We start from the raw sequence: 14436 nt of genomic DNA, 5'->3' as shown, positions 1-14436 counted from the left end.
GAACGCGTCATCGACTGCGCACCCAACACCGCCCACACGTACGTTCGAATCGAGTCGTTCAAGCGTATTGTACCAGCACGAGTGAATCCTTTCGATGTTTTTGAGATCATTTTAGTCCAGGCTGTGGCTGCATCAGGACTTGTTTGTTTTATACAGCTGACATGGATCTGTTCATTCGTTGTGGGGCCTGTAAATGTATGACGGTGTGGGTTGTATGAACCATCTTTAGAACCAGCATAATATTTTCCGGACCTGTAGAAGTACACGAGAACTATACCGAGACCATGGTTCACACCAGGAAGGCGAAAGTCTTTATTCGTTGGAATCTCAAACTCCCCACAAATACGTTCATAAGCGCGTCTATCATAGGGGTTATTCGTCATACTCCACGCTTTATCTTGGGGAAGAGGAGCACTTATTTCCTTCAATATTCGTCTCGTTTGATAATAAATATGAAACAAAACAACCGCCTTACTCAGTTCGTCTATACCATAGTCTGGTGTCACACCCGACCCTGTCGTCGCACACCACACAGCAAAGTTGAGTTGGTTCTGCCAAAACTGCATTGGGTTTTGATTCCAGTTTACCACCGCCTGCGCGTTATTAACGGACACGACATACTTTTCAAAGATATCAATAAAGGTTGTTTTAAACCCAGTACCATCTGCATTCACCACGATTTTCAAGTGTGCTAAATCCATATTATAATTTATAATTCATATATTATAATATGTACATAACACTTCCAGGAATAACTAGCGGTGAGGCCGTTCAGCTGACGCACGCGATCGATAACACGTCAGGTCAACTCGAAGTCGCACTCTGCGATATCACCTACCTACCGCAATGGACTAACATTAATATCAACAACAATAAGCTGTTCGTCAGTGGAACTCGCAGTCAGATAACTGACGGCTACTACAGCGTGTGCTCTCTAAACGACGAGGTCTTCAAACCCCTGGGAGCCGAACTCAAGATGAACGACTCGAACGGCACAGTGGTGTTAATCAACAATGGAATAAACCCTTTGAGGCTCGGCCGACCATTAGCAAGGATGCTCGGTATGTCTCCTGACGAGATAAAACCAACAACAACCGTCACAGGCACGAAGTTACCCGACCTAGTACCGTACCGAGAGCTGTACATTCATCTCGGTCAGGTGAGCACAACGTATAACATTCAAGGAGGTCACCCTTCCACTATATTGAGAGCAGTGCCGGTGAAAACTGAGAAATTCAACGACGGTAGAACCGAGTCGTTTTCACCACGGCAGTATAAGAGATTAACCCAGGGCAACATACCTGAGCTGACAATATCGGTGTTAGATATAAATCATAATCCTGTAAATATAGGATACCTCAGCTTAACGCTTCACGTAACATGACCAGCGCACAAGGGCCCGGAGTGAAAAAATGCGTCAATATCGGGATCTCCGACCTCGGAGACACACGCGGTTTCGACGCTCCCGGAGTAGATGGTAAATCATACGCCTAGCAACTAAAAAACAACATTTACAAACGCGTTGAAATCCCCTCCGGTGGAACCCTAAGTGATATGATAGATACCACAGGAGCAACAGCCAACACTAAGTACGCCCTCGTCAACACCGGTGATGACAACTGGAGAATATACCCATCATTCGGAGGTAAACTGTTCGACTTAGACGATGTTGAGAGCACTACCGTCGTCAAAAACAAACCATATATGCTCGTCTTCACCGAAGATGACAAGTGGGTGTTGTTACCCGATAACAAATGGTTTCTCAATATTAGACTCGTCTCCCCTTACGTGTTCACGGATAACAAAGACAACCACCTAAACAAAGTCGTGAACAATGGAACCCTGCTCGTGGCTTACATCCCAACTCAGAGACGTAGCATAGTCGTCAGCCCAGTCAACACTATAGCAGCCCACATGCTATCGAGTAAACCGGCCATGCAAAACGTGAAATTGCAGTTGGTGTCTGAATTCGAAGGCGTGGTCAAGATACTAGAGGATCTACCGGCAAACTCAACACTGTTCATCAAAGTCTATCTAGGGGAACCATCGGTGAATGATGTCGAGATCGTGAAGGGGATCAAACTCGGGTGGGTGAAACGACACCAGTTTCAAGTTTGCAACGTTTACGTGCGGGTGGGTGTCGACTCCAAGACCAGTCTGCAGGGGGTCAACGTGATCGTGGAAAACAAGATATCACTAATCAATATCTTCCTGCCTGACAACATACACTTCATGGGTATTAAGTTAACCCCTGAATTATTATCAGAAAACCAGTTGGAAATTATATCGTAATAGTATAATAATGACCAGTCATCATCCCAACACTACACTTAACGACCTGGGAGATACAGAGGGGTTCGATCAGCCTGGTGAGGAAGATGAATTCTACATCCTACACTTCAAAGACAACGTGTACAGACGGGTGCCGTTACCAGATTTTAAAAAACCTAAATGGCTGATCAACTTAACACCCACCTCACCTAATATAATATTAAATAATGGGTATATCTCTAAGATTAGGAACAACGGTATCTGGCCCGGGGATTTCATTCCGGAGAATACATTAGTAAACACAGAATCTATTAGTTACGAAAAAAATGGGTTAAGGGCTCATCCAGACAATAAATTAAAATTTAGCAGTAGTTATTTACACGAAAGGCAGCTTGAGATATTCTCCCCTTCCACCCTCATCATAGAAGTCTTCTTTACGTCTTTCTATAGAACCATCCCAATATCACACCAAATTTTACCCGGGGTGTCAATACACTGGGCTAAAGAACACATAAACCAATATTGTCGTATTGTTATACAACAGGATACCCACGGGGGTCCTATAAACTACTTAATAAGCCTCAGTGGGGTTTATGTTACAACAAGAGATTTTATTTACCTCTCACCTATTTCCCTGACTAGTGGTATAGAACTTGTAGACTTCAAATTCATTGATAGACTTTTAATTGAAACCCAATTAAAAAATCTTTCAAAATATATATTATAGGATGGGTCTGTACCCAGTCGTAGAGGAAGTAGCGAAGACGCTGGAAACCGTAGATGGGTTCCGTTTGAGGCAGTTATGTGATGTGAAACGCCAACTAGAACAAGACCGTGACACGCGGAAAGCACTATGTAAAAAATATAATAGAGCTTTCAATATCGTAGACGGGGCTGACACTATCCTTATTACAACCAGCATGGGACTAGGGGCGGCAGGCGTTGGGTTGTTAACCACCATCGTGGCTGCACCTATAGTGCTAGGTTTTGAAATAACAGCTGGGATAGCGGGGGTGTTAGGGTTGACGCTTAAGTTGGTATCACGCAGACTGCATCGTAAGGCATTGAAACACGACGAGATCAGGGTTCTGGCCGAAGCAAAGCTGAACACAGTTAGTGAGCGTATTTCCACGGCACTCTCTGACAGTAAAATCTCAGAAGAGGAGTTTCGTTCAATCCTATCTGAACTCAAAAAATATAACGAAATGAAACAAGATATTCGATCCAAGTCTCGTAAGTCTGCTATCAGCGAGGACGAGAAAAAAAAGTACATAGAACAGGGAATACAAAAAGCCCAGCAAGCCTTTATTATGAACACCAAAGAGATCGTAGGCGGTTCACGTTAAACTGTTTCATCGATATAAACGTGACATAGGGCGCCAAAGTGAGGTATCTATACCAGCCGGGGGAACACGAGGGCGATAGTCGTAAGCGAGCCACCGATCCTATATGGTCGGTCAAAACTTACAACATAGATAAAGTGGATATGAAAGCCGACGAACCTAACTTATACTACTTGAGGGGTGGGCCGGGTAGGGGATTTGTAAGAGAAGAATTATTGATCGTACCGTACGGCACAGTGTTACCGCCTGCCAAGTCACGGTAAACGTGATGGCGTGGCTTTGTAGTAGGGGCAATAATAGCAAGAGCTAATAGTCCCACCAAAGCCTCATTTACTAAATGAGGCTTTTTAGAGGGGGGTTTTGAAAAGTGTTTTCGGACTATCATTCCCTATACTACTAACCAGGATGTAACCCGTCTCCAAACTGTCAATCAGTTCCTTTCGTGGTAATGTGAGTCGTAGCATGTACTGCCCATCAAAAGTTTTGAAACACTAGTGTACATAGCTACTTGTTTCAGTCAACTGCTCTAAACTAGATTTTGCAAAATATTCCATTCTGTTATGAGGTATTGTTTACATATGAACTGATGTATTGTAAAATAATTGTCATGTTGATACGATTGTTGTTAATAGTTCAATATATAATGAAACTCAGTAATAACTGGTGAATTCTTAGCGATATTTTACACCAAAACCCATTTCTTCATATGCACTATACCTGCAATACCTATACCTTTCAGCAGTTTGATGCACAACCCTCATGTAATTCATGTGCATTAGGTTGGCTCCTCCATGTTCGCGGAGAAATTCATCTTAATGTAACCATACATACATAACATATAGTGAGTGCTTTAACTGATTTTAAACTTTAGTAACCTATAGTTTGTATAGGTGGACAGACACACCAATTGAACATCACATCAGTTAGATTTCAATGAGGATTTTCATAGTCATTTTTCTGTTTGTTCTCTCCCTAAGATTAATTATCAGTAAGCATTAAATATATAATCTATGAAGTTATGCCTTGAGCTAGTATAACATTAAAGCACTCCGATGCTAGCATCCTCATGCTTTAAGTGTAATAATTGAGGGCAAAAGTGCATTTTATTACATTACAAATGGGGGTAGAGAGTACTGCGTTTCTTAATCAACCAAGAAACCAAGATTTACCCTCCTGTCCCCAATTTATCTAATGCAAGACACTTGTTATGGATGTGCAATTTCTTTATTATTTACACACAATGTTTCTGGGCTAATACCTGCCCATACAAAAAGTGAATGACTGTGAATAGTTACGGAGGTATATATAGTATGTACATGAAGCCACAAGTGTTGCTTTTACAATGGGTTAGTCAGGGAATTAAGTTGAAAAGGGATCAGTGTAAGTAAACATATCCTTAGTATTTTTTGTTACACTCCACTACTGAGTCTAACAAAACCTTATGGGAGGTTGCGTCAGGCAACCTTTGAGACTGACCAATATTCGCCCATACCTTTTGAACTTTTTATCTCGAAAAGGTTCGTATCCGAATGATTCCGAATGCTATTTAGCGTACGATCGCTTCTGGGTGATTCACACGGCGTCCGTACAACCATGACAACAGAGAGTAAACAGCCGCAGAAAATAGTGCTTTTGGCATGTCATCTTGGATGAAATATTAGGTAATGGTAACCATATCAACAGAAACCCTAACGCGTACATAATGCACATCAAATAACTGTGTTATATGCAGATTTTTGTATGTGGAATATTTTTTAAGTCCCTCCGATCCCTGAATAGCACCCATTGTCTGATTGGTTAAATGTATTTAACCGTCTCGCGTTTGATTGGACGGCCATTTGCCGCTCAAAGCTTACCTGGCGCGACCTTCTACTAGGTTTTGTTAGACTCAGTGGTGGAGTGTAACGAAATACACTGAGACTAAGTTTTCTTAGACTGGATGTGGATATACATAATGTTTGTACAAGATGTTTACATAGAAAGGATGACCATAGATGACCATAGATGACACCAGTAAAGTATACAGTGATAGAAATTGGGATGTACAATAATAGGTGAGTGTCATGCATAGAATGTTTGGGTAAAGACTATTGTTCAAGGAAACCAGTTAATGCACCAGGCATTGGGAAGAAAGACACCCTGGTCCTTATTCAGACACATTTAGTTGCACACGCATTACCCTGCCAAATTCTTAATGCTTATCAAACGTGATCTGATTTATCTTGTCTTCTCAGACACATTTAGTTGCACACCCATTACCCTGCCAAATTCTTAATGCTTATCAAACGTGATCTGATTTATCTTGTCTTCTCAGACAGGTTGCTGTCAATCTGAATTCTTACTCCTCACAGTTCAGAGTTAAAGATCTGATTTCACTGAAGTGGGAAGGCAGCACTACTTACAGCGGAGAGACTGTTCCTGCAACCGTATCTGCAGCTTGTCTAGGCTGTCACTGTAAGACTTGGTAAGAGAGGTTGCGTGTTCTGTGAAACAGAAGAAAAAACTGGTTTTGCAAGTGAGCCTGTTTTGCATTTGCCCTTGTTTGTCGCTCAGTGCTGCTCTCAGAATATTCCAGCTGTATAACTGAAAACAGTGAATAATCTGGACCAAGCTATCCAGTGATTGTTATCAACTGTCTAACACACTGGTGTATAACAACACACACTCAACCAAGTGCTGGATCACTGTGACTGCTTCTCATAACAAGCAGAGATTGTTGGGTTGGCTAGCAAAGTTTCAATTTTTTTAAAGCAACTTGCCACAGAGCAAGTGACCTAAAATCAGGGTGAGTCAGTGAGTTGAGTTTTACACCACACTCAGCAATATTCCACCTATATGGCAGTGGTCTGTAAATAATCTAGTCTGGTCCAGACAATCCAGTGACCAACAACATGAACATTGATTTCTGCAATTGGGAACCGATGACATGATGCAGTCAAGTCAGCGAGCCTGACCACCCGATCCCGTTAGTCACCTCTTACGACAAGCAGTCGCCTTTTATTCCAGGCATGGGTTGCTGAAGGCCTATTCTACCCCAGGACCTTCACGAGTCCCTAAAATCAGGAAATATAAACTATTTAATAATGTCTCTAGAAGCATTTATACTTTATAATGTGATTGTCATCTTCAACCTCCAAGATATATTTAATGTATGTAAATTATTCAATGAAATTTCAAAATCTAGATCACGTGGTTATAATCTTTAAATCAGATTACAGTGGAATCTGCCTATTACAGACTGGCCGGGGCCTGACTTAATTGTCAAGATATAGTAAACTTTTGTCCATTACCACTATGATGAATTACCTCTCTTTATTAAGGACAAGTCAGTCTGAGAACAGGAGCAATGGAGATGTTCATATTTAACATATTGTTACATATTAGATCACGTATCATTGCTTTCATAGCAAGCTGATTGCTGTAATCTGTAATAGAGAGAATCAAGGTAATAAAGCAAGTTTTAGTGATAAATAAAGAATACATTTTATCAAGACGCAGAGAGTTGTCCTGATTATGGAGAAAAACCGGTTTACAAAGAGTCCGAATTTGACAGATTCAACTGTATGATGTGACAGAAGTTGCTTTGCTTCAGAAGCAACTGGTTTATGAAAATGAAAAACTGACCTGATTTGTTTTCATAATGTGCAATGGTAAGAACATGTTGTTCATCACATTACAGAAAAGTGAGATGAGAAAACTTTTCATCACATTATGTTGGGGTGACAATTAGGGAGACACACAAAAAGTGTCAAACAACCTGACCTTGACAGATTTTACCTCATTTATGACTGTTTGAGGAACATATTTTGACTAATATAAATGGACAGGACCCCTCAAAATACAAAGAGTCATCAGAAGATTACATATCCCCCCGGCCCCCACATGTTTGAAAGGACAAATCATCTGATAGTTATTTGATGTTTTTTAAGACAAAGTTTGAATTGTTTCCATTGAATTCATGAAAAATATAAATGCCACATATCTGTAATCAGCAAAAGTCACCATTTCAAGATCTGTCTCATATATATGCCAAGATCTGTTGAAAGATATGAAATGGTTTTCAAGTTGAGCTCCAGAAACAAAGCCCATCCCTCCATTTTGAGACACAGTCTGAAATGTTTCCATGGAAACCAAGAAAATATTAAATCACAAATATCTGTACACAGCAAAAGGCACCACTTTGGGGTCTGCCACACATACTGACCAAATTTTGTTGACGGATATTAAGAAGTATTTGAGTTCTGCTCCAGAAACGAAATACACCTCTCACTTTTGAGACTATGTCTGAAACATTTCCATGGAAACCAAGAAAATAGTAAATCCAAAAAAGTTGTAAATAGCAAAAGGCACCACTTTGAGTTCTGATTGATATATCTACCAAGTTTTGCAGAAAAATATTGAACGTTTTTTTAGTTCTGCTCCGGAAACGAAGCCCACCCTACCATTAGACTAACACCAAAATGTTCCACGGAGAAACAAAAAAATAAAAATGCCAAGAATCTGTAAATAGCAAAAGGCACAACTATAGGTTGAAATTATTATATCTATCAAGTTTGGTCTAAAAATATTGAATGTTTTCTGAGTTATGCTCTGTAAACAAAATGATTACGGGCAGACGGACTGACAGACGAGGCGTTGACTAACCCCCCGCATTACATGCCAGTGGGATAACAACTTTTACAACCGTCATACTGAACAGCAAAACAAATGCACCTCTGGTTTTTGTCAAGTTCGTAAACAGAAGACACAAACACAAACTCTTACTTTTGTAAAATTTCATTTTTTTAAACTTGTGTTTCTTTTTCTGTCCAGTATAAGCCTGTTCATGACAGTCTAGCTGATTGTATATGTACGTGTGACTATGATCAGATTGTTACCTTTAGGAAGGCCAAGCTGTTGAAGCTCATTAGACAATGTATCCCCATCTACGCTGTACTTGCCCGCACTCGTCAAGATAAACGTCAGGGCTGCAATGCTGGCTTTCACATCACCCATCTCTGGAAAACATCATCAGTGAAGATGACATGTGAAAATTGACAAACCATACGGCAGGAGAACACAAGGGCTACAAGGTATACAAATATGAACATAAGATTTACATCCCCATGAAACCAGTGTGCAAAACAGCTACTTGCCCTCTAGCCTGTGACTAGTAAAAATCCTAACATTACGAATTAACATTACAATATTACAATAAAAAGTTCAAAAGAATTAATGTAACATTTCATTTAAATCGACTAAGTTCCCTGTACAGGCTAAACACTGGGTTTCAAGTAAATCCCATAGTGCTATGTCTGTACAAATATCCTGTTACTTGTGGTTGAAACCACTTCGGCAAACACCAAAAACACCATGTGAGAGAGTTTTAGTTGTACAAAGCAAATGTTTACATTCCCTACATAGCAAGTGTTCTCTGTTTGGAAGCTGTTCGCCTCGAAGTTTTAGTTATCTATTTTAGACAAGTTGTAAGGGATAAAAATTCTTTTATTGTATCAATATGAAGCTAATGTGAGTGCATATGCCCCAACTATGCCACTTCCTTCAATCTAAACTAAATTTCGAAAAATATTTCGTACTGTTTAAAGTTAGTGTTTACACATGAACTGATGTATTGTAAAACAAATTCGTAACATTGAAAAGATTATGGCTATGAGTTCAGTAAATGATAAAAGTCATATAAGGAGAAGAGATACAGTATAAAAGAAATATCTCACCAAATTTTGCATCTGATGTCAGCTTGTAGACTTTGTCATACTGCAGTGTATAAAACGCAGTGCATGTAACAACACAATGATAAACACTGGTGGACAGATATCTAATATATCCAATATATTCCACGCACACAGGAGTCTTGTATCCTCCATTAATGTCTACTAAGAACAACTTAGTGAGTGAGTGAGTTGAGTTTTATGCCACACTCAGCAATGTTCCAGCTGTATGGTGGCGGTCTGTAAATAATCAAGTCTGGACTAGACGATCAACAGTGATCAACAACATAAGCATCGATCTGCGCAATTGGGAACTGATGACGTCAACCAAGTCCGCAGGCCTGACCACTCAATCCCGTTAGTCACCTCTTACGACAAGCATAGTCGCCTTTTATGGCAAGCATGGGCTGCTGAGGGCCTATTCCATCCTGAATGTATAATCCAGACAAACTTCATGGATAACTACAGGGCTGTTACGATCCAGCAAACTATCTATCGATGGACTGCAATTGTTAAATCTTTGATAACATTTACTCGATGGCAGAAATGGAAACCTACTGATGCATCGATAGTATGTGTGACTATCATTGGTTTAGTAAAATGCACAACATACATTGAGTCTATGCTTCAAGTGATTACTTCATGTGCATTTCAAGTGTGACATGAAGAACTGTGTGACATGAAGAACCGTGTGACATGAAGAACCGTGTGACATGAAGAACCGTGTGACATGAAGAACTGTGTGACATGAAGAACCGTGTGACATGAAGAACTGTGTGACATGAAGAACCGTGTGACATGAAGAACCGTGTGACATGAAGAACTGTGTGACATGAAGAACCGTGTGACATGAAGAACTGTGTGACATGAAGAACCGTGTGACATGAAGAACTGTGTGACATGAAGAACCGTGTGACATGAAGAACTGTGTGACATGAAGAACCGTGTGACATGAAGAACCGTGTGACATGCCCTTAATTAATTCTCCTGAACCTTGTAAACTTAAAAGATTCTCACAAAGTCAACATGCTTGTAAATTTTGTGTCCCTTGCTTTTGATGAGTGCCTCCTGATTTTAAAAGAGTTATTTTTAATCATCTAATTCCAATAACCATTACTACTGAAAGGAGTATACCGTACTTACGTCTAGCCCTGACCCTAGAATATCCTTGATGACCTGGGCACATAGAAGCTTCATTTTCACAGATGTCTGGAAAGCAATCATCATCATTAACACCACATTCAGTCATATTCCAGCCATATGGCAACAGTCTGTAAATAATCAAGTCTGGACCAGACAATACAGTGATCAACATCATGAACATCAATCTGTTCGGACATGATAATATGTCAACCATGTCAAATCTTACCAACCAATCCTTTCAGACGCCTCTAAAACATGTACAGATTACCGAGGACTAATTCTATGCCAGATCTTCATGAGTTCATCAAAAAATATAAAGTACCAAGGACATGGGGATGTTCTTCCAAAATATGACATGCATAAATTTCTTAGGAGATAAAACACACATAATATCTTGATCACACATTAAACTGGTACATAAAAGTATATTTTGATGGACACGAAAAACTCTGAGTAGGGAATGGTGATGTCAATGCCATATTAGAATGATTACACGTCACAACATGTCGTCAAAAACCCTCTGAAGACATTCATGGATATGTACAGTGGCTTATTGTACACCATCCTCGATATCTCCAGGGTCTACGTTCCGAAAAGTCTCCACTATACCCTGGACGCATCTACGGGTCGGCCCGATAATTTTATCACCTCCCGTTGCTGACTCCGCTTTCTCACAGTAGCCAATCAGAGTAGTCGCCGTTCTAACCGAACTTGCCAGTGTCAACAAAGGTAGCAGTTGCAGCTGTGAAGGTTTGCTCGCCGTGCGACTCACAATTTGCGGAAATCATACTTGCAACTTTATAGGTCCGAAACCTTTTTTAAAACATATGCAAGAAATCCATCCAGTACTTTCAGAGAACCTACGCATGGTTTGTTTGCCAAGTTTAATCGGTTACAGAATTTAAAAAGCGAAAGTGAGTTGTCATTGGTTCGCTCAACTTCTCAGCGTAGACACCTGATTGGATAAAAAGCCAGCCAAGGGAGGTAATAAATTTATCGGGCTGAGCCGTAGATGCATCCAGGGTATAGTGGAGACTTTTCGGAACGTATACCCTGGAGATATCGAGGATGATTGTACACACAATCAATAATTAATTCCAATTAGGTCCAAGTACAACAACTCAGACGGAAGAAAGCATGCCTGGAGAGTAACCTTCGCCAGACCTCAGCTGACTTAGAGTCCACCCTCAGCCCTGACCTCCTACAGAAAGTCCAGTCCCTGACTACCATGAACAACGCCTCCCTCAATGACAAGATTAAACAACGCCAAAGTTCAACAACCTCCAGCAGCAGACAGCATCCAAACCCATCGGCAAAACCATCAGTCATGAAACCTACACCAAGAAAACTGTCATCAACCTGAGCTCCAAACAACTGACCGCTGCCCAGACATCCCTCCTCTGTAAAGGCCTGAAGTTCGTCCCCACCTGCAGTACCATCAAAACTGACGAGTACATCACCGGCATCGAGAGCGGCCTACAACAACTGGCTCCCAACGGCAACATTGACTACCTCCGGCACCAGATAGCAGACCTCATTAAGCAGTCTCCTAAGCAACGCAGCAACCTGTCACCACAAGAGATGGAAAGCCATCAACGAGCTCCGCAACGACAAGAACATCACCATCACCGAGGCAGACAAGGGCAAGGCAGCCGTTATTATGGACACTCCTGATTTCCATGACCTTGTGAATAAAACTCTCAGTGACACTTCGACCTACAAGATCCTGCCCAAAGATCCCACCGCCAAACTTGAACGCCAGCACAAGAAAACTCTCAAAACTCTCCATGACAGCAACCAGATTAATGACAGTGTGTATAATCTGCCAATCTCCATATGCTCGTGCAACCGTTAAGATTCACAAACAACCTGTAAAAACTAGAATCCTTGTGTGTTCCAGAGGGTCAGTCTTCTATAACACTGCCCAATTCCTTGCCAGATTGCTTGCCCCTTTGGGGAAGGAAGGTAAATCCTTCATCAGTGACTCCTCATCCTTTGTGAAAAAACTCTTGGACGCTAAGTTATCTGGCCGTATGGTCAGCTATGATGTTGTTGATTTGTTCACTAACATCCCTCTACCTGAAGCTCTTGATCTTCTCCGTGCTAAGTTAACTAGTTGTATTGACACCCTTGACACCAAACTCACCATTGACAGTATCATCAACCTTGTGTCTAGCTGTTTCCAGACCTCGTACTTCACATGGCAGAACAGCATCTACCAGCAGATCCATGGCCTACCCATGGGCTCACCTCTCTCTCCGCTGATAACTGAAATCTTCATGACCAGCTTTGAAGAATCTGCCCTATCTACATCGCCATTCCAACCGTTATGTTGGTATAGAAAAGTTGATGACACTTTCACTATCCTTGATCCCAACCAGAACCCTGCAGAACTCCTTGACCACCTTAACAAACAACACGCCCGCATCCAGTTCACGATGGAAGTAGAAGCCCAACACAAGCTGCCATTCCTAGACGTATCCCTTGACAACTCATCTGAAAGAATCGTTCCGAATGAATATCGAAAGCCCACCCACACTGACCAGTATATCCACTACCTATCCAACCACCATCCACAAATAAAGCAAGCCATAGTCTCCACCCCAGCCAGACGTGCCAAAGCCATCTGTGACCCAGCCCACCTCCAAGACGAAATTGACCACCTCAAGAGAACTTTCATCACCCTCAATGGATACCCAAAACAACTCGTTGACCAGACTATAGCCACAACTCTCCAGCATCAGAACGACCGCCTCCCTAAACCTGAGCCTGCACCCATCCGAGTCAACATTCCATACCAAGGAAAGATAAGTCATCAAATCAGCCGACTTCTCAGAAAAACTGCCAGTGTTGATGTGACCTTTTATTCTGATAAGACATTGAAAAACATCCTTAGAGCAAATGGAAGAGGAGGCAGTGATCAAACCAACCCCAACCCCAAAGGCTGCATCTACAAGATAAACTGTGATTGCGGCAGCAGCTACATAGGTGAAACCTGCAGACCATTCAACATCAGACTCAAAGAGCACCAAACTTCAGTAAGAAAATTAGATCTGAAATCGGCCCTCTCTGAACACATTGTCAACTATCCAAACCACTCCATCAACTGGAAAAACACCGAGATCCTGGCTTCCAACATCAGTGATTGGCGGAGAAGGAAGCTTTGGGAAGCAATCAACATCAGAAGATTAGAACCTCAGATCAACAGAGATCAAGGCGTGTACCTACCCTCTGCCTGGTGTGTTAACAAGGACTCATAGACTCTCAATCTATCAGCTGTGTAAACAACTATGTACTGTTAAAACTTTCCTCCTTTCATCTCTCCTCTGTGATTGTACATACCTAATTACATTTATGTGCTTGTATATACATCTTACCTCTCTGGCTTCATGTATACCTATATATATTCTGCTATGTTACCTATGTTCATTATCCACCTGATGAAGGGGCAAGAATTAGCCTTGAAACGTCGTGTTAAAAGAATTAAAGAAGTTGTCATCCATAATAGTGTCTTGTATTAATAATTAATTCCACGTCGAAAAATAGGAATTAATATATGCTATTAAACTGGTAGCTTTAGCTTACTTTGCAGATAGCCAGGACAAACTAAAAGAAATTGCTTTCAACGCTTTACATTGTATCCCTCTGAAAATAAGAAAACATCAAACAAGAAAATAAAATTAAATTAAACCAAATAAGGCAGTACAGGTTTTCAATATCATTTAAAACACAAAAATACACAACTCACCATTTTGGACAGAGTGCTGATTTCTGCCAGAACCCAGTCTGGACAGTCAAGGTCCCCACAGAATCTGAACCTCTGTAATACAAATAATGAAGAATACAAAAAATCCAAAAGTTACGTAGCTGGCTGGGTGGTTGTTGTTTAATGCTGCACTCATCAATATGGCAATCCAATGATCAGTATCATGAGCATCGACCTTCGCAATTGGGATACAGTGACATGTGTC

The 14436-nt window shown here is 41.1% G+C and overlaps 1 protein-coding gene across 3 annotated transcripts in view; it reads right to left on the bottom strand.

Annotated features, from left to right (window-relative positions):
- The window catches only part of LOC137260098 (COMM domain-containing protein 4-like), a 30646-nt gene that overhangs the window by 14567 nt on the left and 1643 nt on the right, over nt 1–14436 (bottom strand). For all 3 annotated transcript variants that reach the window (XM_067797790.1, XM_067797791.1, XM_067797792.1), the window contains exons 2-6: nt 14214–14285; nt 10466–10531; nt 9329–9368; nt 8492–8611; nt 6017–6097 (exon numbers count right to left, since the gene is read on the bottom strand). In XM_067797790.1, coding sequence (XP_067653891.1) covers nt 6017–6097; nt 8492–8611; nt 9329–9368; nt 10466–10531; nt 14214–14285 — 379 coding nt within the window. The remainder of the gene's footprint in view (nt 1–6016; nt 6098–8491; nt 8612–9328; nt 9369–10465; nt 10532–14213; nt 14286–14436) is intronic.

Source organism: Haliotis asinina, chromosome 13 (assembly GCF_037392515.1).
Source record: "Haliotis asinina isolate JCU_RB_2024 chromosome 13, JCU_Hal_asi_v2, whole genome shotgun sequence".
NCBI lineage: Eukaryota > Metazoa > Mollusca > Gastropoda > Lepetellida > Haliotidae > Haliotis > Haliotis asinina.
This window is presented reverse-complemented; position numbering and strand designations above follow the sequence as displayed.